Raw genomic sequence first — 23,846 nt, 5'->3', positions numbered from 1 at the left:
TTTGCATGCATTTGTAATCGTTAGTTACTTTCGACAAATATTGTATCTCCATTCTAAGGAGAGTGCATTTCAGTGTAGCTTACCTTGGTAATCAAAGCAAAGTACTGTACTGGACCTTGAGCTTAAATAGGGGATTGTATATGAAAGACAATGGGTACAGTTTAAACTATCGGAGGTTTGATACCTTCAACTGCCGCCAGGCAATGGTGGAGTCAGGATTTTCAGGTAGGAGGGGGCAACCCCTCCAGCAAAGAAAAATTATAGGAGTTGTTAGTAAGTAAGGACTTGTCCCTTGCTTTTTATTCGACGCGTGTGCGGCGATGGCACAGCCATCGATCGAGGGTCGAATTCGAACTGCGTTGTATGATCGCCATCGCGCTCGCTGAAGGTGAATGCCTTCAGGGAAGTCGTGTTGACTGTATACGCAACTGCGCACAATTCTGAGTCACTTACAACTGCTTTGCCGTTACTTATTGCCAATGACGGACTCAGACTATTGTCATATCATCTCATAGAGTCTCTTGGTACGTAATAATATGCTACACAGTGGCAGTGGGGTTCGCAAAATGCCGTTGTAATACTAATAAACCACAATGGTCCGATCAAAATTAGGGATTTCGATCGGATCATGGGGGGGGGGGGGGGGCACGTGCTACCCCACCCACAGGCTCCGCCAGTGCCGCCAGGAGAAGTTGTATGTACCTTGAACTTCTTTCGCACCCTACGTAGCCAACCGTACTTCTCGGAGGTGCGGGAGATTGTGTCTGTTGCTCCAGAGGATAGTAATTATCATTCATTGTATTATAGTACTCCACCACGTCTGCCACATGTCACAATATCACGCGTTCCAATGCATTTACTTTAATATCACGTAACGTTTTGCATCATACATCAATTTATTGTGTTTGTTTGCATTTCATATAAAATTATATAATTAGCTGACTTAATCCAGGTTTTTTTTGCATTCTGGGTAGCCTGGCTAGCTGGGACTTGACTGCATGTTTTCATGACTTTAGAGCTTGTTCAGGGCTGTGTGACATCACAGCTTGTTCTGTGACGTTATAGCCGACGTTATTCTCTTCGACATCACAGTGTGCTCTGTGACATCGCAGCATACTCTCTGATTCGCACGGATGGCTACGTAAGGTGCGAAATAAGTTAAACACACATCCGTCCGTACTCTGTGCAATTTGACATCACTGCGTGCCTCTGTGACGTGAATTGATGTGAATACTATTATACAAGAGTGGAGATGGACAGGTTAGAGGCAACACGTTTATTAACAATGGCTACGATACAGCACGTAGCGAACCTTAACACTTGAAGGGGTAACGGCCCTTTCAGCCGCTGCCGAAGGAGGTACCGCCTCCGGACTGACGTGCCCTACGACTGGGGCTACGGTCTCTGGGTCCTCCGGCTAAGGGTGACCTAGGGGAGGCTATTCTGACCTGACCCAACCAAGGTACAGGTCCCGACCACTGGGCCGCTCGGTCCTGGCCCTTAAAAGGACGGCAGGCCCCGAGGGTTCCAGGGTCGCACCACTGGCCCACTCAGACCCGGCCCTTACAAGGATAGTGGGTCAGGGGAGTCCCAGGGTCCTGGCTAGCTAATCTTCAGTCCTCAACTGGCTCCCAGAGCCGTCCAGAGGTCCGGCTTTTATACAGCTCTGGAGGCGTGCCCGCCCCCGGCCACGCCTCCCTTCCAGAGAGTTCCAGGGGGGGGGTCTCGGGGGATTCCAGCACACCCCGCAGCCCCCCCCCCCCTTGCCTGGGAGCTGGGGAATCTAGCGGCCCCTATCCCGGTCCGAGGTATTGCCCCTGGTGGACCCCGTCTGCAACTGCAGTTAAGTAGCACGACCCATTAAGTATACAGAGGGAAACAATTATTTGATCCCCTGCTGATGTGGAGTGACGTCACGAGCGTTAAGGACAGATATTTCTGGGTGATTATAGTAGGTATAGTGCAACAATAAAATGGTGGGGTTATTTAAGACAGAGACTCTATATTTCCCCAGGGTCCGATTTACATTCAGGCCAGGCCAGGTGTAATATGCACACAGTTAACTCACTCTCTGCGTGATCCAACAACGCCACCTATATATAAGTAATTGGAAAACAGGCTACCACTCTGTAAAAGTATCTGCATACTAAAAGGCCATGCATGACAGATGCTATCGTTTTGTTGACTTAACAAGTGCTGTCGTGTGGTCAATGCATCATCAAAGGGTGTAAACAGTGAACATTCATGCAGCAATGTGGCTGAGAAATGTGTAGAATAAACCACAGAGATTCTACGTTTTTAATCATGAGTAATGAAAGCCAATCTGAACAGACAGTAAACAAATATATGACACCAAAAGGGGATACATTTATTACGTGCTTAATCGTCTAAGACCGTTAATACTCTGATGTTCCAATGCAAAAGTCTAGACAGTTTGTAAACTCAGCATTCACGAGGCACTCAATAACGTGTCTCCAGTGTAGGAGCTTAATTGGACTGTGGGAAAAAGGCAAGCATTTACAGCTGATATAAAACCAGAATATGGAAGACCCTAGCACAGTTGCAAAATATTAATATAAATTATTAACCTGATGCCTATCAGCCCAATGATCAACGCCATGGTATAAATTAGCAAAATCACCTTTAACCAATATGCATTTTCATTTTCTCCCACCTGCATCCTGTTCAATAAACATAAGGCCCATACTACTATTAATTTTGTAGTTTTTATATAGATAGCTATTTACGCAGCTGCAGCACACAACGCTGTGTGATCTGTACATGTGGAGAGGCGCATATATTGAGATGTTTTCAGCATACATTTGGGAGGAAACCGGAGCATCCTCAAATAAAGCCACGTGTGGAAGGGGGAAACAACACATTTAAGCCACAGGCAAAACCACAGGCTTTTCAATTCTGCACAATATGCATGATTCGCTGGGACAGTATACATAGCTATAACTTGACATTGTGGAAGTCTCAAATGATTATTAGCATACAATATCAATTTCATGTACATCCCGGCAAAAACCCCATCTCATACATTTATCATTTAATAATTTCATACGTAGGCTTTGACGACCAATATTCTGATTCATAATTACTTTTTTTTGGGTTAAACCATTTCAGTATAAGCTAAGTATAAATATTTTCGGATTTTGTACGGATCATTTGCAATATGTACAATTGTTCTGTAATTTAAAAAAATGTGTGCCAACAGTAGTGGCATTATCCAATGTGAAGCAACGCAATTTTTCCCGGGAAAAGTAAAAATGTCCTCATCAGATAATTCTGAATCTATAAATATTTTCAGATTGTCCGAAATTTCGTGCCTAGGCTTAATGGATTCAATAAATATTGGATAAAACATCGGAACACTATGAAGCCAATTAAATCCCTGACCTGTGCACAATTTGAAGCAGAGTATTGACACTTTACTGTCTGTTGCAAATGCAGTAAATTAAAATTGTGATTGAACGTACAACTGCAATGCACAGTCAGTCATAAAATATATGATTTAGTTAATGGATATAGTAAAATCAGTGGTGGCATCACCATGAGAAGTATAAATGTAAAAAAATGCAGTACTTAACTGCACATTTTATTTTATTTTATAAACTGCATATTATTTAATGTTTAACACTACAGTTTAAGTGTATTTAGTCTAACCGGGTGAGAACTCTAATAGACCAGGAATTAGTCCAATTTGCAAGAGTGACCTGGGTCACCGAAATGATAAACGCAAAATAAAATTAAATTCAGAACAAAAGCAACTTCATCTATCACATGAGAGTTTTAAATATTGCTGACATAATTGCCTGCAGTGCAAATCGACTCGGGCAGAGATTACGTCCAAATCGAATTGAGAAGTACAATATTGCAAAAGCCGTAGCTCACAACTGGAACAAAATTAGTTAGCACTCTATTAAAAAACTGTGCGCGATTGCTCAAGATTGATCATTACTTATCTATGGGTTTGCTCCCAACCGCCTGCTGTGAAGCGAATACACTCTACAATATGTCCCTGCATATGTCAGTAATATGTTAAGGAGTTAAATGCCAATGTCGAAGTCTGCCAACCACGACAGGGCTTCAGGAAAGCGTTCTCTACATTAATACAGAAAAAGCCCGCGCCTTCAGTGGGTTGTATATGAACAATCGAGGGGCCGGTGATGCTTGGCGATTTCTGCCTGGTTGTGATCTGCTGTACTTGCATTGCGCTTGTTTGCTACGTGCATTTAATTGACTATTATTCTTGTTTACCCAGGAAAGCCTCACTGAGTCTTATGGCTCTTTACCAGGAAGGGCCCTGCCAAGCTTTCTCAGTAATCTGCGGGTGAAATAGTTGATATTTTTTTGTACATTTGGACCACGACGCCGGCACACAATGGACCTAATCTTGCGAATAACGTCACGGCATATTTAACGTCTAATGTGCAGCAGAGGGCGTGTATTGTTTTACGGTCAATACACTCTGCAGTAATAACCAGGGCAGCCGATGGGATTCGAATCGTGGAACCTCTGCAACAAGCGGTGAAGGCAAGGTCATGTCACCCTTAAGAACTTCCCTCTTTACCTCCCAACACTCCCCCCCCCCCATCTGTCACCCGTGCAGACTTCCGTGACCCATCGATATATTTTGCACATTTACCACTACCACCACTGAATACAATTGCTGTATATTAGACGTTACGGTTGTCCACAATACACTCCAGTAGAACAATAACTGTTCGTAATTGTAACGCAATTTAATTTAATAAAACGTACATTTCCTATGCTGAGTATTGCAGGTCCACGGTCAACTGATATCTGTGTTGACTTATTCGACTGTACATTTTTTAATGACCCGTTTTCAAACGTGCTATAAACACGGATACTGTGTTATAAGAAATTGTGCACCGTACAGTATGTCATTCTTGCATGAGAGCGCTTATTTGAATGCTACTCTTTTATTTTCAAGGACTGTTGCTGTTTAACACTTTCTGACCCCATCTATAAAGGTTGGCCTCTTGGCAATGGAAAGTCATCCGACTTAAATGACAGCTGAGGACAACTGTTGACCTTAACACTCACCCTAATGCAATACAGGACGAATAGCTTTTCTCCATCTCAACCCGAATAGCATCAGGTCAATGTCATACAAAATAGGAAAACCACAGATTCCATAATCACCACATTCTGTGTAGTGTAAGTTCAAATTCAATGTATATTGTTCAACATTACATGTTTAACTTGAATAAATGTGACCAACTGATAGCAGCAGTGATGCACTGATAGACAGCTGCATGTGGACAATTTCATGCGTATTTGGACTCATCAGCTCAGTATACGTCACCAATACTCAAATCTTGCAAAGTCTTCATCTGAGAACCATGATATCGTACTTCCACACCATAGGGCCCATTAGCTTTGGCTCATAGAAACAATAATCGTCTGAAAATAACTACACAGATTGCCCAACAACCCAATCAATATATACAACTATTGAAGTGTGTTAGTCATAGCCAATTCCATTAGGAATTCCATTACATATTCATTAATGGGCCATATGGGCATCTCCTGGCTGGTGACGTCATTCACATAGAACATCCATGGGCAATGCCTGGGTGTAGACGTCATTCACATAGGAGAACCATGGGCAATGCTTGGACAATGACATCACATCGTAAAGCCATGGGCAATGTCTTGGCGATGCCGTCACTCACATAGTAAATCCATGGGCAATGCTGGGCTGTGACGTCACTCACATCTTCAAGCCATGGGCAATGACCTGGTCTGTGGCGCTCACTCACACAGTAAACCCATCGGCAATGTCTGGACTGTGACATCACTCACAGTAAAGCCATGGGCAATGCCTGGGCTGTGACGTCATCCAGATAGTAAATCCATGGGCAATGCTGGGCTTTGACGTCACTCACATCTTAAAGCCATGGGCAATGACCTGGCCTGTGGCGTCACTCACACAGTAAACCCATCGGCAATGCCTGGACTGTGACATCACTCACAGTAAAGCCATGGGCAATGGCCTGGGCTGTGACGTCATTAACATAGTATAGCGATGGGTCATGCTGGGCCGTGACGTCTCTCACATTCCACTTGATACAGTCATTTTGCTGTGGAGGTGCCACCTGAAGACGGAAGCTTGTGTTGCCTCCGAAACGTCGTTATTTAATTTATTTTTCACCTAAAAAAAACAAAGTATGTCTCACATCGTAAAGCCATAGGCAATGCCTGGGCTGTGACGCCATTCGCATAGTTAAAGCAACGGGCAACACCTGTGCTGTGACGTCATTCACACAGTTAAAGCCATGGGCAACACCTGTGCTGTGACGTCATTCACACAGTTAAAGCCATGGGCAGCACCTGTGCTGTGACGTCATTCACACAGTTAAAGCCATGGGCAACACCTGTGCTGTGACGTCATTCACACAGTTAAAGCCATGGGCAACACCTGTGCTGTGACGTCATTCACACAGTTAAAGCCATGGACAATGCCTGTTCTGTGACGTCATTCACACAGTTCAAGCCATGGGCAACACCTGTGCTGGGACGTCATTCACACAGTTCAAGCCATGGGCAATGCCTGTGCTGTGACGTCATTCACATAGTTCAAGCCATGGGCAATGCCTGTTCTGTGACGTCATTCACATAGTTCAAGCCATGGGCAACACCTGTGCTGTGACGTCATTCACACAGTTCAAGAAATGGGCAATGCCTGTGCTGTGACGTCATTCACATAGTTCAAGTCATGGGCAATGCCTGTGCTGTGACGTTCCTCACACAGTAAAACCATCGACAATGCCTGGGCTGTGACGTCATTGACACAGTTAAAGCCATGGGCAATGGGCCTAGACTGTGACGTCACTCCACGGAGTACAGTTGTAAACCATCTCCGATGACGTTCCCTCACAACCGTCGCGAGATGACGTCATGTCGCGATAAAAGTGACGCAATGTTGCTCCGGTGACAGGGTGGGGGGGAGAGAGAGAGACACACACAGACACTTTGGTGACGTAACGCGGAACGCGCCCGGGCGTCACGTGGGGCGGGCTCGTGCCCGTGTTGACGCGATTAGGAGCGGTGGCGGTGGCGGCGGTGTTTGGCGGCGCACTTGCACGCACGTTTTTCTTGTCTTTATAACCGCGGCGTTCTCTCTCGCTACGTTTACCGACCCACTCGGGCGCGATGGCGACTTGCTAAGTCGTGGTGTTTTTTTTTTGGTTCTCTGCGATCGGCTGCGGGAGCGAGAGTTGTGTGTGTGTGTGTGGGGTGGTGGTGGTGGTGGTGGAGGGGGGGGGAGAGACATTAACGGGACATGGAGGCATCCGTGGTCAAAGATGAGTCGAAGGGGGGCCCCGTGCTGCACGTAGCCGTCGTGGGCTTCCACCACAAGAAGGGCTGCCAGGTGAGTAAGGGGCCTCCGTGATCGCTCAGGGCGCGTTGTTGACACAACCATGCGGACCCGTCGCACATTCAGATGAACACCCTTTCTTGCATCTTAACAACATCTTAACAACAACACCTTTTCAAGAAGCCATCGCTCATTCAAAACTAACCACGCGTTTCACTCCTTGCCATCGTCAGGTGCCCCGTCCAGTCATCGCGAGAAGGATCTCCCGTTGCCCATTTAAACTACCATCCGTGTCCCCCGATGTTCATTGTCACCGCAGTCGCATGTTTCGATCCACCACAAGATGTTCTGTCAGGCGAGAGGGCCTCTTGACCACGTTTTGATAGGTTATCGTTCAGCACATCATCAATACAAGCCATCGCTCCATGACAATTTAAATGATCACCCTGTTAAAAGTGACCATCACTTTAAGGCGGACCAGGTGAGCACCTTCATTGGCTTCAATGTCCATGAGGCTTTACCTCCCGTCACCCATTCTGCATACTTATCTATAAAATCCACCACATCACAATTGATCACCACCAAAATACCTGCGAGGTTAGGCTTTCCCTCATCACTGCTTGTTTGTTACCCATTCAACACATAACCCATTTAACCAGTCAGCCATTCACATGATCACCCGTCATCATATTCACTCACAAGCTTGTTACACCAGCATACACCATTAGAATGGCCAGAAACTGGTGCCACTATCCAAAATTATGCTTATTGCCGATTACCCTTAATGAACTTCCTTTCTTATAACCTCATTACCCACAACCATTTCTCTCTCGTGATCAATTACCTACTTTACTTGTGTCATTACCACCTCCATCATTAACCCCGTTCCTTCACCGAATCCCTTCATCGCCTTTCACCCACTCAACAACCTCTGTGATATCGCCACCTTTAACTAATTCATCCCTTCTATCACCTCTCTCCCATTATCTTTGGCATCATCCTTTCCGTCCACTGCATTGAGGCTCCCGCATATCCATCAAATATCCCAACATCCTCCTTTATCATGCTCTCTGCATCATGCTCTCTGCATCCACCTTTCATGGGCCCCTTTCTAATGCCTCGGGTACTTGTATCGGTCAAAACGGAATCCCACTCTGGCCACTCCATTCCCCAGATCACTCTTACCTGTCCTCTGCTTACTTAATCTCCTTTACAAACGACTTCTCTTCAGGATTATTTTCTTTCGTGCAAGTCTCTTCATGGCCTCATGTCCAGACTCCATTGTCCCCTGTTCCTTTAACCCCAATATACCCAAACTACCATTATTTAGTTACAGTCCCAATAAAATGATCCTTTCAAGAACCCTGCCTCAGTCGGGTATCTATTGACTCCGCTGCCCCTTGGACCAGACGACGTCTCATTGTAACAACTGTGTTCTCCCACTCAGCGGTCTCTATCTGCACCCTTGTTACAATCGTTGTTTATCTCAGCTTGCAACTTAATTGCCACGTGTAAAGCTCGTCCGATAATTATCTATCTCTTGAGAATCCTTGACGCAAGGTGGTGTTGCGTTTGTGTCCATTGTGAACTTGAGGAACCAGTTTGGCAACCCACGTGACTATCCCACATCAACAGTTTCTCTTACTCTGTGGCCCATCATGTAATTGTATTTGATTGATACAATTCCTGTAACTTGTAATACAGGATAGAAAATGTACGCAGTTTTGAATTGCCCATTCGATTAAAAGAGCATCAGTGTCAACATTAGCTATGATCCACCCACTGCCTTGATGAAGATCTCTCCATCAATTCCATCACTCATCTGATGTTGGGATGCCACAATTCATTTTCCTTCCGCACTTTAAGTTGATCTCATGGTGAAACGTTTGCTGATTATTCCTGTTAGGGTTGTACAAGAAATGGGGCTGACGAGCTGTGTGTGTGTCGTCCCATGGGGAGGGGGTGACCATTATATTCCACTCTGCTCACCTTACATGTCCTATCCTGACAACTCATTATTGTTTAACTATAGTTCATGCTTATTTCAGAGTGTAATGATTCTGAGGTCAACAAGTCCAGATGTTAACACTGTTTGGAACGCAACTAACACATTCTGGGTTTTTTCTCCACTTGAGCATTCGTTATGAATGGCATTGAATCAAAAACAGCATGAGATTTTTAAAAAATATTTATAATGTGCTAGTGTGGAATGTTGCTTTTGTCGCATGGATTTTAAATTGCTGGCTGTGTAAAAACGCGAGCCCTTGTTGTAATGTCGGTTTTATTTCCTATGAGAGGAAAGAAAAGGTAGCAGATGGTAAATTGACAGAAACACAAAGTGAACATAACCATTTTATTTCCTCAGTTTGCCTGCAAGTTTGAGTCTGAACATGTTGGTGCTATAATTATTTGCTCCATCGACCTTGATGTTTCGTACCAATATTTGACAGTACATGCATAATGGTACATTCACGATTAAAATGTGCTGTACAGATAAATTAAGACCTCAAACCACGTGTTACCATTATATTTACCTAGGGTCGTAGAATCACAAATGTCATGTATAATACACTCTCAGCCCAGGTTGCTTCACACTTAAATAATTACCTTCAGTCTACTGTACTGTTCTCCAAGTGCTAAATGTAATATTTAATACATTTGGTATTTGTCATTCTCATAGTGCAAAGCCAAGTCTGCGGTAGTTTGACAATATATGGCGAAGTTGCTATATTTAATCAGAATCGAGTCATTTGCAGGTAATTTTTGGAATTTGGCAAATTTATGCTACGACGCCTGCCAGCACACCATGGCCTCCGTATTTCAAAAGACAGGGGACCCTTTTCACTTCTACTGTGAAGCAGACTGTGCGTATTTTATTGTTAATACACCCGCAGTAATAACCAATGCTAACTGCCGATTTTTGCACTGAATTTCAACAACAACCACCGCTTGGCCATTCACCATTTCAATGGATAGATACAAGTGGCAGGTGGGGTATCAGGCTGTGATGTGTCAAGGCGTTGAACAAGTGCATTGTGGTAATCCTAAAGACCATGAATGGGGATTATTTGAGTACTTTTGTAAATATACAGCAAGCACATGCTGTACTGCATATGTGAGTACATCTAATTGTGTGAAAGTAAGTTTGGTGATGTTTTGTACATAAAGCAGGTGCTTCCAGATACCTTTCAAGCAGCAATGTATTTAGGCAAACATATGGATCAATATTTTGTAATTTAAAGGTACGTGGTTTCTGGCTTGGGTTTAACTGAGGTCAAGTCCAAGGCCATCTTTTATTATATTTAATCTCAGTATGAGACGTGTAAACATAAAACTAAATATTTACCTTGTTTGTCCACTTAAATATATCATCTAGTTTGTAGTAAAATAGTATGTTTTGACTCAGGTAAATCTAACTGGATTGCTCAGTCTGCATATATGTATGGCTTAGGACCCATTCTCTAGAGTGGTCTGTTGCCAGTAGTAAGCATACGTCTCTAGGGAATCAAGTTCTAATAGCCTGATATAGATTTCTGTGGCCAATCATTAGCCCTCCTACCCAGAGTATGATGCCATGAGGGCATGGTGTATGTTTAGAATTTTTGCCAACACCTTTAACCCTGAGCTTTTGTGGGAATTCATTTGGAGAGTACTTACAAGTCAGGATTCTCGGTGTCAGGTGAGGCCATTGGAGTTAATGTGAGGCGACCCAATTATGTCTGTTGATTATGCCCAATTGAGCACTCCAACAAAGAAGCAGCAGGCTATTTAAATTGTCTACACATGACAGAACCTGCTCGAGCGGATTAGTCTTCTGCACATGAATTCTGCTGCAGTTTGTCCTTCGAAGGGCAATAATTTTATTACGTTACGTTCACATACAAGGCTGGTCTTGAAAAATAAATACGAACAGCCATATATATTGCATATGTTTAACAATTGAGTAAATCAAGCAATTGAATGCAGTTTTAATTAAAGGAAGTGTGACCAAAATTTGTGCTCAGGTACTGGACTTGTTTGGCCTGAAACATTGTTTTTTCCCTGGAGGTTGCGTGTCCAGTACACTATTCAGTGTTAAAACCATTTGCAATGTGGAAAAATGTTCCTATTAACTCGTCTCAGCGTATTGTAGATGCCATGCCTATTTTTTGACCTTTCCAAAGTCCACTTTAGACCTATTTTACTTAGGTTTTGTTAATTAAAACTGTTATATGTTTAACAATAAAAATATGGATTTGACAAAGTCTTATTCTTACAATTAGCACATGAAAGAGTGAAAACCTTTCACGCTTCTCACTTTTCAAAGCGATTGTTAGAGATTAGAAGCAATGAGGAGTATAACACTTGAGTTATTGCAGGATGATGAATAGGAAATACAGTATATTGCTGTCAACTAATTAATTATGAGTTATTAAAGGTCCATTTATTATGCTCATAAATTGGGTAAGAAAACCTTTCACAATTGACAAGTTAATCGCTAATTAATTTTCAACATAAGTGTGCCTTTCATTAAGTAGCCTTGGTGTAATGTTAGGGTGTGAAAATTGCCTCATTTTACATATGGTTTAACTCGGAAGAGATTGTGTGGGGTGGCACGTGCCCCCCCCCCCCCAATAATTCGATCGAAATTAGGGATTTATTAGTGATAAATCGGCATTTTGCGACTGCCACTGTGTAGTATATTATTACGTGCCAGGGACTCTGAGATGATAGGACAATTGTCTGAGTCCATAATTGGCAATAAGTAACGGCAAAGCAGTTATAGGTGACTCACAGAATTGTGCGCAGTTGCATATACAGGACATGACTTCCCTGAAGGCAAACACCTTCAGCGAGCGCGATGCCGATCACACAACGCGGTTCGAATTCGACCCTCGATCGATGGTTGCGCCGTCGCTGCACACGCGTCGAATAAAAAGCAAGGGACAAGTCCTTACTTACTACCAACTCCTATCACTTTTCATTGCTGGAGGGGTTGCCCCCCTACCTGAAAATCCTAGCTCCGCCATTGTGTGTAACACGTGTGAAATTAATACCATATTAAAGATGCTCAAGGGAAAAATGTGGTCTTTTTTCACTTTTTGTCACCAAATAAGCTCATGAAGATGTTTTTTTTTTCAATTTTCTCTTGTACATTATTGAACACATTTAGTTTGGAAAATATGTAGTGTAGGGCACCATCCTTTTAGCTCCCCATTCTAAATAGCCCACTGTAGAAAAACTAGCGTTTCGGTTGTAGGTTTTATGCTTTGAAAATCGTGGACATGCTGTTTAGTATCTGAGATGAATAGCTAAATTCTGAATACATTTCTGAAATTATTGGTAAAAAATTTCCATATGCTTTTTGTCAAGCATCTAACTTAGATATAATACACTTAAATGGTTATTTCAAATACAATATTTGGATAATGAGTTGTAATTTCAAGGTCAAAGATCACATTTTTGAAGGGTCATCCCAGAAAAAAATGTTGCAGGCACCTGGAATGTTGGTCAAAATCATATAAGTAAATTTCTCCAGTTAATGTATTTTATGAGAATCTGGAATGGTCATATATTGGTCCAGGTGACTTATAATGACCCCACAAAATGCATAGAGAATGTGACCTGCTGGAGAATAAACGTGCTGAATAAGTCATTAAAGTTAGTGGTTCTCCTTATTTTAGCTCCGGAATACTGGCCCTGCCCTTTATAAATTGACATTTTATGTCATTACACCCATAAATACAAATTTTCCACAATAAGGACCAAATGTTGTAGTCCCTCCGCACCTCTGACTTTATACGGTGTGCAAGAAGTTCAGCATACATGTAGGCACTTGTACAACCCTTGCAAACGAAATGTTCGGGTAAAATATCTTGATAAAAAAGGATGGTCTATAAGGAGTCTACCATAGTATGTGTGCTTATCGGAATAATTTCATCATTACATATATCTGATGGAAACATGCAGAGGTTACCATGTTTTCACATGCTGAATAAAAAATGGCAAAATATATGCAGAGCCCGCACAATCCCTCATCTGTGCTCATGGAAGATTTGCACACATCTCGTTTTATCAATTAGATGTTTCATATATTGTACCCATCGTTTCCTTTTTAATTGTATAATTTGAAAGGAAACAATTCGATACTGACAAAGGTTGATACATTGTAGTGCAGTATTTAAGTTTTTTATGTAGACATTGCATTACTTTAAATAACATAATCGGTTTATTTTTGTAGGACACATGCGTGTATCGATAAGTTGTTTTGAAATCCATATTTTGTTTCGGTGGCTTCTTTTAAAATAAATGCATAGAATGAAATGTTATTGTTTATACTGCAAACAAGCTCGCGTTTATATGAAATGCTGCCATGTGTAACGATGACATTTTGCGTGGAAAAGGAAAAACTGGAAATAATTATTCTTTTCATAAGCCTGGTAGTGTATAAAAATTAGTCCTGGACTTGCATCGAGGATTCTAACATTTTAAACTCGAAATGTGTTCAAGATATCTGAGTTTCCCTGCAGTGGACTGACTTGGCAGTGTGCTATTTTGCAGTGGAATAAAATTTTGCATCAATGTGCACCTGAAGTGAAAAGAAAATGTGATATTTAAAATAATATAGTTGTGTTGGACAGTTATGGTTACGATCTTACACGCACTCTCAGAAGTTTACAAGATTAATTTCAATAACGCAAAAGTAACTCGTACATTCTGCACCATTGACACGTTTTCGATAACTGTCACTTCACTGGAAACAGTCAAGATTTTAGTTGGGCAGCCAACTTATTACCTCCATTCTACACCACTATAGGATTCTCTTTATTTTAGTTGGGTTTTATTTTATTGTAAAAAAAAAACATTTTCTGGAAACCTTACATTGGCTGTACAAGTGGGCTTTTATGGAACTCGGGAGTAATCTTCGTATTTTGAGGAAGCGGTCTCTGATGATATATTTCCAGTATTTTACGCCAAGCAATCTGATCGTGTCACATAGGCCTCGGCAAGGTAAGGTAAAAGGTAAAAACAACGAGCCTACCTTTACCCTACCTTTTACCTTACCACAATACAATCACTATACCCTACCGTTTACCCTTTAGCAGGTAAGGTAAAAGGTAAAAAGCAACAAGCCTACCTTTACCCTACCTTTTACCCTTACCCCCATAAAACTACCCGATTACAGGGTAATTACTGGGGTACTACACATGAAAAAGGTTTATAACGGTAAATGCTAGGTAGAGCACTTTATCCATATAGAATACTCTCGATCATTCCAATTTTACACGCTTGTTGTTGTCGTTGTATCCTCAAATCATGCAACTCAATTTTAACCCACTTCCCAATGTGGTATCGACTGCAAACTTTGTATACTTATGTCATACTGATGACAATACTATATTCTATCATGAAAAATAATATATATATTTTTAAACATTATTTTTTATATGTTATGTTTCGGCTTGGGTCTAATTGTCCACGCTCAACTGACGTTGGCTGAAATTGACCACGGTCCCTTACGTTATGGCAAGCTTCGGGGCCACTTCCTGGAGTCGTGGAGTTCTGCCATTACTAGTACATTTCATAAAAGCAGTGTTTAAAAAAAAGTATTTAAAAATATTGCGTATTAAATGGAAGCCAAGGACTGCGCCACGGAGCTTTTAGCGGTAAACAAGTTACCGTATTTACCGGGTAACTACTTTGCGCTACCTTTACCCTACCCGGTAATTCTTCCAAGCTACCTTTACCATACCCTTTACCTTACCCCTTGGCATGTTGACACCTTTACCTTTACCCTTTAACCCGGTAAAAAGGGTAAATTACTTTACCTTGCCGAGGCCTAGTGTCACAATATACATTCTTAAATCACAGATTCAAAACACCCACACTCTTATACTTTGTATTATTGAACATAAAATGCCAAATGTAATCAATCGTGTTGAATTCCGCTTGGTACTCTTTATCTGTACAAGCAATATGGACCAATGTAAATAGAAGAGGTTGCAGAATTGATAAAGGGTGTTTTCTGAGACACACATTGGGATGGATGACGAGAGTGCCACAACCAAAGCCAAATGGTGAAAATTCACTCTAACAGCGTACCCTTTGAGCACAGGTGTCGGCTTTGCAACCGATACGTAATCTGGGTGATGGCAGAAAGTGATTGCATGGTGTGGTGGCATCAGCGGCATTGGCCAGAGTTAAATATTGCTTTTTGGCCTGTGTCAGACACGCATTTCCAGGACGGTGTTGTGACGGTGCTGCATAATGCTCTCTGCTGGTGCAGGTGGAGTTCTCGTATCCGCCTTTGCTGGAGAAAGAGGGACATGACAGCCACAGCCTACCCGAGGAGTGGAAGTACCTGCCCTTCCTTGCGCTACCAGATGGAGCTCACAACTTCCAGGAGGGTGAGGGCCACACTGTGTCTCTACTATCGTGCCTTTAACATGTGCAACATTTATTAACCCCTAATGAGGCTGTGACTGCATCATGCAGCACTGATTTTAACAGCGTTGTCTTGCACACGACATTTTCAAATGATTGAATGCATAATGCAATTAAATGGGTGTCCATTGGAGAGTTTACACTGTCATTTGAACTAAAAATACATTTGTTAGAGCCTTATCTGTATAGTAAAAGGTAACAGTGCAGCCCTGCCATTGATTGCTCACGTGACTGCTAGTTGAAGGAGCACTAGGGGCTCTGTTCTTCCACACTGACAAGATGTGTTGCAGGAGGTGGGAGTACCCACACTTTACCCCACCACACACAAACCTGCTGATTGACCCTCTGTGGTGTACCCATTTTTACTGCTCGGTGGACAGTCATGGGGAGATTTTAAGAAACTTGTTGTGCCAGAAGATGGAATTGAACCGGCCGACCTGTTAGATTGCAAATCCCATTGTGCTCTCCAATTACATCACGGCAGATCCCTGTTTATATAGTGCCACGGTAACAGTCGAAACACTTTTTCATTTTGTATCGTTGCCTGCATGCTATTTGTAATGAATGTGGTTAATTATTTATTGAATGTGTGGGGTTTTAATTTATAAATGTCATGTGTTTTAATGAATGGAAATAATGTATTCTCTACGTTGCAGCATCAGAGGCAGCCCAGGTTTTCTGAAGTGCTGGTCAAGTGGGGCCATTAGAAAACATGTATTAGTGTAATGGCTTTTCATGAATGGAAATAATTTCTTCCCAATAGTGTGGAACCAAAAGGGGTGAAGTGGAGTTTAAGTGTTCCCCTTCAAGTGGGCAAATATATAACCTGCAAAAATGACACTGAAAACGATCAACATAAAAATGAAATCTACTGGATGAACGTGGCTATCGTTATGTTAAACCCATCGGGGATCATTTAAGGAAGCGTAAATGGTTTCTCAGCCGACAGTAAGCAAACATCACTTTCAGTGCCAATTTTACCTGTAAATAACAGCCTCGTACATCGATACGAGGATAACAGGTGTTTCTGATGAGAAGTCTCCAGCCCTGGAACCTAAACTATAACATTTAAAGTCACGTAAATACACACTTAGGATATGGTGATATTTTCCACAGACACGGTGTTTTTCCTTCTTCCTGCCCGTGACGGAGAGAAAGGAACGGTGTACGGTGTTTCCTGCTACAGGCAGATTGAAGCAAAGGTTAGTAGAAATGAGAATTGCTGAAAAACATCTTGTGCACGATATATTCTGGTACCAAATAGCATACTTAAATTTTGTACATGAGGCATATGCTTCAGTACAACATTCATCAGTGCTGGCAGCTAAATGCCTCACTTCTAATTTACAAAAACAAGCTTTAGAAAAATACCATTGCAAGTCCAGAATATATAAAATTTGAATTCATTTCTCATCCAATCTATGGTAGTGTGTTTTAGCAGCCTTAAATACAGTGAACATAAATTTTGTTTATTGTTAAGAAACCATATTGCTCACCACATTAAGTGCAACGTATCAGACTTGTTTGGATCGTACAAGCCAAAATGATTGATATAGCATCCAATACAGAAGATTACTTTTGCAGATACTCTACACATGCATGCTATTTATTGTAACACCATTTCTCATTGTGTGCTTCATCTTTTATAACAGCCCAGTACTCCATTTGTCCGTTTGTACGTCAACTAAATTACGAGAGCCTCTCAGAAGCACCAAATCAAAAAGTTATAGAACGTGTATTTTGTAAGCATATATGCCTACATACCCTACATACAATAGTTAGTAGTATCTGCACATGGGGGGGTGAGGGGGAAGAAGAGGACATCGGTGGGGACGACGGGTGAGAATAAGGGGGCCATAGGTCACTGAAATTCTAGTCTTGTAAATTTAAGTTGGCTTATTGTGCATTAAACTGTTGAAGTAGTATATTTTTTACTTGCTATTATATATATAAATATACTCAAGCATTGCTGCCAGTGTGTTTTGTTCTTTGAATAGTATGTCCGTTTAAATAATATCATGTTTCATCCAATATATATCCTGAATTGAGTGACTAATTGAAATTGAAATCATGTTAATGAAAGCTGACATTTGACAGAAATATAGTTGATTCTATGCTTATAACTAGAGAAATTCGAACATTTAACATTTTTGGTCTGCCAAACAATGTGGGTCTCACAAAATTAGGAGGCAAAAGGTGCATTGAACCTTAGCTTCTGAAAGTTTTCATCTGGAGGTTTTGAAGAGTGCAAATGCAAACATCATATTTTAAAATCCAAAAATAGAAATGTTGCAATTTAATCAAAGTATGACATTTCCATCATTGAATTGTTTGGGTAGCTTTCGGAATAGAGAAGCAATCTATATGCAGTCTTGCGTAATACATTTCTAAGTAACAATTTGTTCATTTACACAGACACTGAAAGTCCGTGAAGCAGATGTGACCAGGGAGACGGTGCAGAAGAGTGTCTGTGTGCTCAGCAACACGGTAAGTGGCAATTTTGATGCAGTGTAGGAGAGAGGTGTGCGAGAAACTCTCCTGGAAGATGAGTGCTTTCCAGCTACTAATTTGCTCTTTCCATGAAATGTCAGCCTATAGAAGGTCATATTTTTTTTTCAACAAAACTCCATTTGGTTTATTTGTATGTGCATTTTCTTAGAGTATGAAAGAGTTGTATTTTTGTATTCCTTTGGTTTTGGGTAACATTATTTTACATTGTGAAAATAACAACACGCAGCAGGAGTTGGTTTGCTGTATGGTGAGACTCGCGTGATTGATTTTACTTTTTGGGATGATGCATGCCTGCTCATGCAAAAGCAATAGATTCAATACTTTCGGTGTGTGTCTAAAATGTATGCACACTATTATAATAGTTTGTGAATAAAGCTTTAAATCGAAAAGTTTGTGAATAGTTTGTGGTCAAACTTGAGAGGACTCTTAAGAATTGACAAAATTGTTATAAAAATAAAGCAGCAAGAATCTTTAAGATTTTCACACCTTTGTCTAAGTTATTATTAACAGTGGTGTATTTGAAGTATGTAAATTGACGGCAGGAACTTCTTGACGGGAACACACTTTTTATTAAATCTTTACGTGTCAAAATACAACGTGTAGTCTCCTTTCTTCCGACTTCACACTCCACTACTCTCGTGTAAACTCTAGGCCTCTGGCTACACACGATACCCTTCACTCGTGTAGACCCTACGCCTCTGGCTACACAATACACTCGACTCGTGTAGACCCTATGTCCCTGGCTACACAATACACTCGACTCGTGTAGACCCTATGTCCCTGGCTAGATCCGGCCGCCGGTGGTCGGCAGCTGTCAGTTCCGAGACACCTGGGAGCGGATCAGGCGGAGACATGTGAGGAGCAGGCAAAGACAATTCCCCCTCAGGGTCGCTGGTCACGTCACATGCTCGGCCCTCATGACACAAGGGGAGGCCATACGGAGGCGAGAACGGTTTCAGTCGGGAGGGGTGGACGTACCAACGGCGTTTTCCCCATTTTATCTGAACGCACTGGGGGCGTGCAACCCTCACGACCTCCACGGGTCCCCGCCACGGCTTCAACAATTTAGGCGACGTAGCCAAAGGTGCCTGCGGGCAATGCAGCCAGGCCCTGTCACCTGGTTCCCAATTGTGCACGGACACCTTCCGTGCCCGCAACCGCTCGTTTGCAATTTGGCGAGCCCGTGAATTAAGCCGTGCGGCCTCCCTTGCCTCTGTCAGCTTATGAATATTAAATTTAATATGCTCTGCCAATTTCGAATTTGCTCGTGGTGCGGACAGACCCAGCTGCGTTTCCATGGGCGGGTCGGCTTCCCGACCGTACATCAGATAAAACGGGGAAAATCCCGTAGCTGCATGGGGGGCCATTCTATACGCGGCGAGGACCCCAGGGACCTGCAGGTCCCAATCAATATGCGCCTCACACACCTGCTGGCACAACATAGAAGTCAATGTCCTGTTAAGCCTCTCCACCATCCCGTCCGTCTGCGGGTGGTACGGGGAGGTACGCACCTTCTTGGTACCCAACAGGTCGCACACCTCTTGCAGTAATTTACTCGAAAAATTCTTCCCTTGGTCAGTCAGCAAGCGTTCGGGAGCCCCCTTGTCCAGGACGTAGCCCTGGACAAAGGCGTCCGTCACAGCCGCCGCCGACTGGTTGGCGAGTGGCCACGCCATAGGCCACCGGGTAAAATATTCGACCCCCACCAACAGGTACTTATTACCCCTAGGCGTGACCGGAAAAGGCCCCAGAATATCGAGTGCAACGAGCTCGTTAGTGCGCGAGACCTGGATGGATTGCAGCGGTGGATTAGCTGGCACAGGCGGTGGTTTCCGTCTGGCGCACTCAACACAACCCTTCAGAATATTCACCACGTCACCCCCCATTCCCGGCCAATAATAGTCACGCTGAAGCAGGGCAAGCGTTTTGTTAACTCCCAAATGCAAGAGGCGTTCGTGTGCGGCCAAGACAACCTTCCCCCTCACAGCAGCAGGCACCACAATCGCATGCCGCTGGGACAAACTGTCCCATCTCATCAATAGGCCTTGCTTAAGCTCGTAGGAGCCAGTTTGGTCGTGGTTACCTTCGGAACCCCCCGTCTTGCGGCGCAATGCCAGCAGGGAGCTGTCCGCCATTTGGAGACGGCCCCACTCAAGCAATGACATTGAGAGCAGCGAGTCCTGACCCCCAGGGGTAGCGGGACCATCCCCAATTGGTGTGCTCGCGGCCGCAACCAACGCCTCCCTACCTTCCGTAACCGGCGGTTTACAGCGCGCCGATCCCGATAAGCACGCACATTTGTGACAAGGCAACAACCGCGACAGGGCATCGGCATTTGTGTGTCGCAAGCCTTTACGGTACGTAGTCGTGAACTGATAGTCCTGGAGGACTTCCAACCACCGCGACAATTGGCCCGAGGGCTGGGCGACCCGCAATGAATACTGGAGCGCCGCGTGGTCCGTCCGGACCGTGAAATGACGGCCATAGAGATATGGCCTGAATTGTTGTACAAAAAAAACAATGGCAAGCAGTTCGCGACGGGTGACGCAGTAGCGCTGCTCTGCCGGCGACAACACCCTGCTACCATAGGCGACCACCCGTTCGACCCCTCCAACGACTTGGGACAGCACTCCCCCAATGCCCGTGTTGCTAGCGTCCGTGTCTAGCAAGAAGGGACTCGCGAAGTCCGGATAGCGCAAGGGTGGGGCCCTAACCAAGGCGTCCCGGAGGGAGCAGAATGCAGCCTCCTCCTCCGGTCCCCATCGGAACTTCACTCCTTTCGCCGTTAGAGCGTGCAAGGGTTTTGCAATGGTGGCAAAGTGCTCAACGAATCGGCGATAATACGAAGCAAAACCGATGAAACTGCGTACGTCTGACACTGACGTGGGCGTTGGCCACGAACTGACACAGTCCGTCTTCGCAGGATCGGTAGAAATCCCCGAAGAGTCGACAATGTGACCCAAGTACCTCACGGATTTACGAAAAAGGTGGCATTTGGCCGGTTTAAACTTTAATTTAGCCGATCGCATTCGCAAGAACACCCCCCTCAATCGCTGGAGGTGTTCTTCAAACGTTTTACCGAAAACAATGACATCGTCAAGGTAAATGAGGCACGTATCCCACTGCAAGCCCGACAAAACCAATTCCATAAGACGCTGAAACGTCGCCGGAGAGGAGTGAAGTCCCATGGGTAACCGGTTAAACTGAAACAGGCCCCCTGGAGTCCGAAATGCGGTCTTAGGCTTAGACTCTTCGTCGAGTGGCAACTGCCAGAATCCGGATAATAAATCAAGAGTCGAAAAGTATCGCGCACCAGACAATGCGTCGAGAGACTCGTCCATCCTGGGGAGCGGATACGCGTCGGCCACAGAGATCTTATTCAGGCGACGGAAATCGACGCAAAATCGCAGGGACCCGTCCTGCTTTTTAACGAGCACAATAGGCGCTCCCCAAGGACTGGAGGAAGGCGAAATAATGTCGGCTTCTAGCATATCGTTAACTGCCGACTGAACATGTTCCTTCTCAGCAGGACTCAGTCGGAAGGGATTTTGCCTGACCGGTGCCGCATCGCCCGTTTCAATGTGGTGGCGTAGCAGGTCCGTGCACCCAATGTCATACTTATGTTTACTGAAGATATCCGAAAATTCAATGAGCAACCCGCGCAGCGCACCCAACTGTACCGCTGATAAATCGTCAGAGTCCGCGCACAGCGAATCAACCCAATCGAGGTCCTCCTTCAATGCAACGTTTTTCGTGGGACTCGGATCCGCCTGCGCAACCAGCCTCTCCTCCGCAGGGACCCGCGCCGCGTGAGCTAGCACGGTGCCCTGCTGAATGACGGCCGGCCGCGCCCCAGCGTTTAAAACCATCACAAACGGATCCCTGTCAGCCCCCACCAAAGTGTGAGCCACCGACAAATCGAGACCTCCAACAGCCCTATTAGAAGGACCCAAAAGCATGCCCTGTTCCGAGGCCTCCTTCACCCATGGCTTCCGCAACCGGAGGGGAATTAACATTTGTGAACCCGGAGGCACGTGCACGGTCTGTGTCGCTAACGCCTGTATGGTAGCGCACGCCGTCCGAATTTCATTAGGGCTCGTCAAAAATGAAATACGGCGACCCGATGGTAGTTCAATGCAACGCTGATCAATGAGAATTTTGATGGGCATTTTTGCCAAAAAATCAGTGCCCAATAGACAAGGGACCGCCAGGGAGGACGAAACAAAAACGGGTCCCGACAATTTGATATCACCAATGCAAATGGATGCCCTAATCTGACCGATAATGCCCAACGATCCCCCGTTAGCGGCGTAAAATGGCACATCCACCCGAAGAAGCGGACGACATTGTACAGGGAGAATATTATAAATGAGATCCGATATAATAGTCGCCGATGCCCCCGTGTCCACTAACACCCTGACCTCGATCCCATCAATAGATCCGGTAACTACGGATGAACCCGCTGAGGCAGCCACTATTCTGTGCCCCAACTCCGACCATTTAATGTCTCCCCGGTCTCGGCCGAATCGCCCTCTCTGAACCGAATCCCCGAACTCTACTCGGCTCTCCCCCGCCGCAACGCGACGACCCATATGTGCCGAGTATGCGGGCCGAGCATGTGAGGTGCCGCGACTTGCCGGGGTTTGCAGGGACGACTTGGGGCCTTGGTCGTCGTCCAGCCGAGGTCCCATGGCGCGCTGACGTGGGGCGCGGCAACCGGAGGCCACGTGGCCCCGGAGGCCGCAGTTATAGCAGGTGATGACAGTCGTCGGAGATCTCGGTTGCTCCAGCTTGCGGGCCGTTTGCAGAGGCGAACGACCCCCCGATCTCCAGTCCCCCGGTCGTCCCGCGATGAACGCCTCCTCTCGTGGGCTGACGACTTGGGGCACGGTGACAACTGGGCCCGGAGTTGAGGCCACGGCAGCGTTGCAGACGACTCCCTGTTTACGTTGAAGGACCTCGTGCGCTTGTATGCTTGTGGCGACCCGTAAGGATGAAATATCGGTCTCATCGGCCGTGTTGATGGGGACCCCCAGGTCCTGCGCCAACTTGAGCAGCTGCTCCAAAACCATGGCATCTTGGCCCTCCTCGTCCATACGAGGGAACGCGGCGTCGGCGAGAGCAAGCAACGCCGTGCGGTAGGCGAGCACGGTCTCCGTGTCCGCCTTCCGTCTTGCATAAAAATGATGGCGGCACGCGGAGGGAGGACCATAGACCTTGGCCATGAGAGCCAGCGCATCTTTGAGCGTGGAGCGGTCCGACCTGCGTGCGGACGTGAAGGCCGCGAGCGCGTTGTCATCCAGCATGGCAGGCAGTGCCCGCAGTGCCGTAGCGTCGGACCAGGCGGACATCTCCTGATGCGCCAAAAATCTGCGCTGAAATTGGCTCCAATCCCCGCCTTCCGCCTTGAAGGCTGACAACGTGGGAAGGCGCTGCTGAAAAATGAAGTCGTCCTCCTCCTCGTGCTTCCTCTCTGCCGCCCCGCCGGTGTGTAAGATGGCGGCCCCATCGGCGGGTGTGTGATGGCGGTCCGCCGCGCGCGTTGGTGACGTCAGCGGGC

General features: G+C 44.9%; 1 protein-coding gene across 1 annotated transcript in view; it reads left to right on the top strand.

The window, feature by feature from the left end:
- Positions 1 to 7,265: 7,265 nt before the first annotated feature.
- LOC133345910 (late secretory pathway protein AVL9 homolog) overlaps positions 7,266 to 23,846 on the top strand; it is a 37,157-nt gene continuing 20,576 nt past the window's right edge. The window contains 4 exon segments of the mRNA XM_061557021.1: positions 7,266 to 7,405; positions 15,618 to 15,738; positions 16,892 to 16,977; positions 18,191 to 18,262. Coding sequence (XP_061413005.1) covers positions 7,316 to 7,405; positions 15,618 to 15,738; positions 16,892 to 16,977; positions 18,191 to 18,262 — 369 coding nt within the window. The 5' untranslated portion in view covers positions 7,266 to 7,315.

The sequence above is a fragment of the Lethenteron reissneri genome, chromosome 23 (genome assembly GCF_015708825.2).
Source record: "Lethenteron reissneri isolate LAM-NWPU_2019-01 chromosome 23, ASM1570882v1, whole genome shotgun sequence".
Lineage (NCBI taxonomy): Eukaryota > Metazoa > Chordata > Hyperoartia > Petromyzontiformes > Petromyzontidae > Lethenteron > Lethenteron reissneri.
Note: the sequence above shows the minus strand (reverse complement) of the source record. Positions and strands in the feature narration are given on the sequence as shown.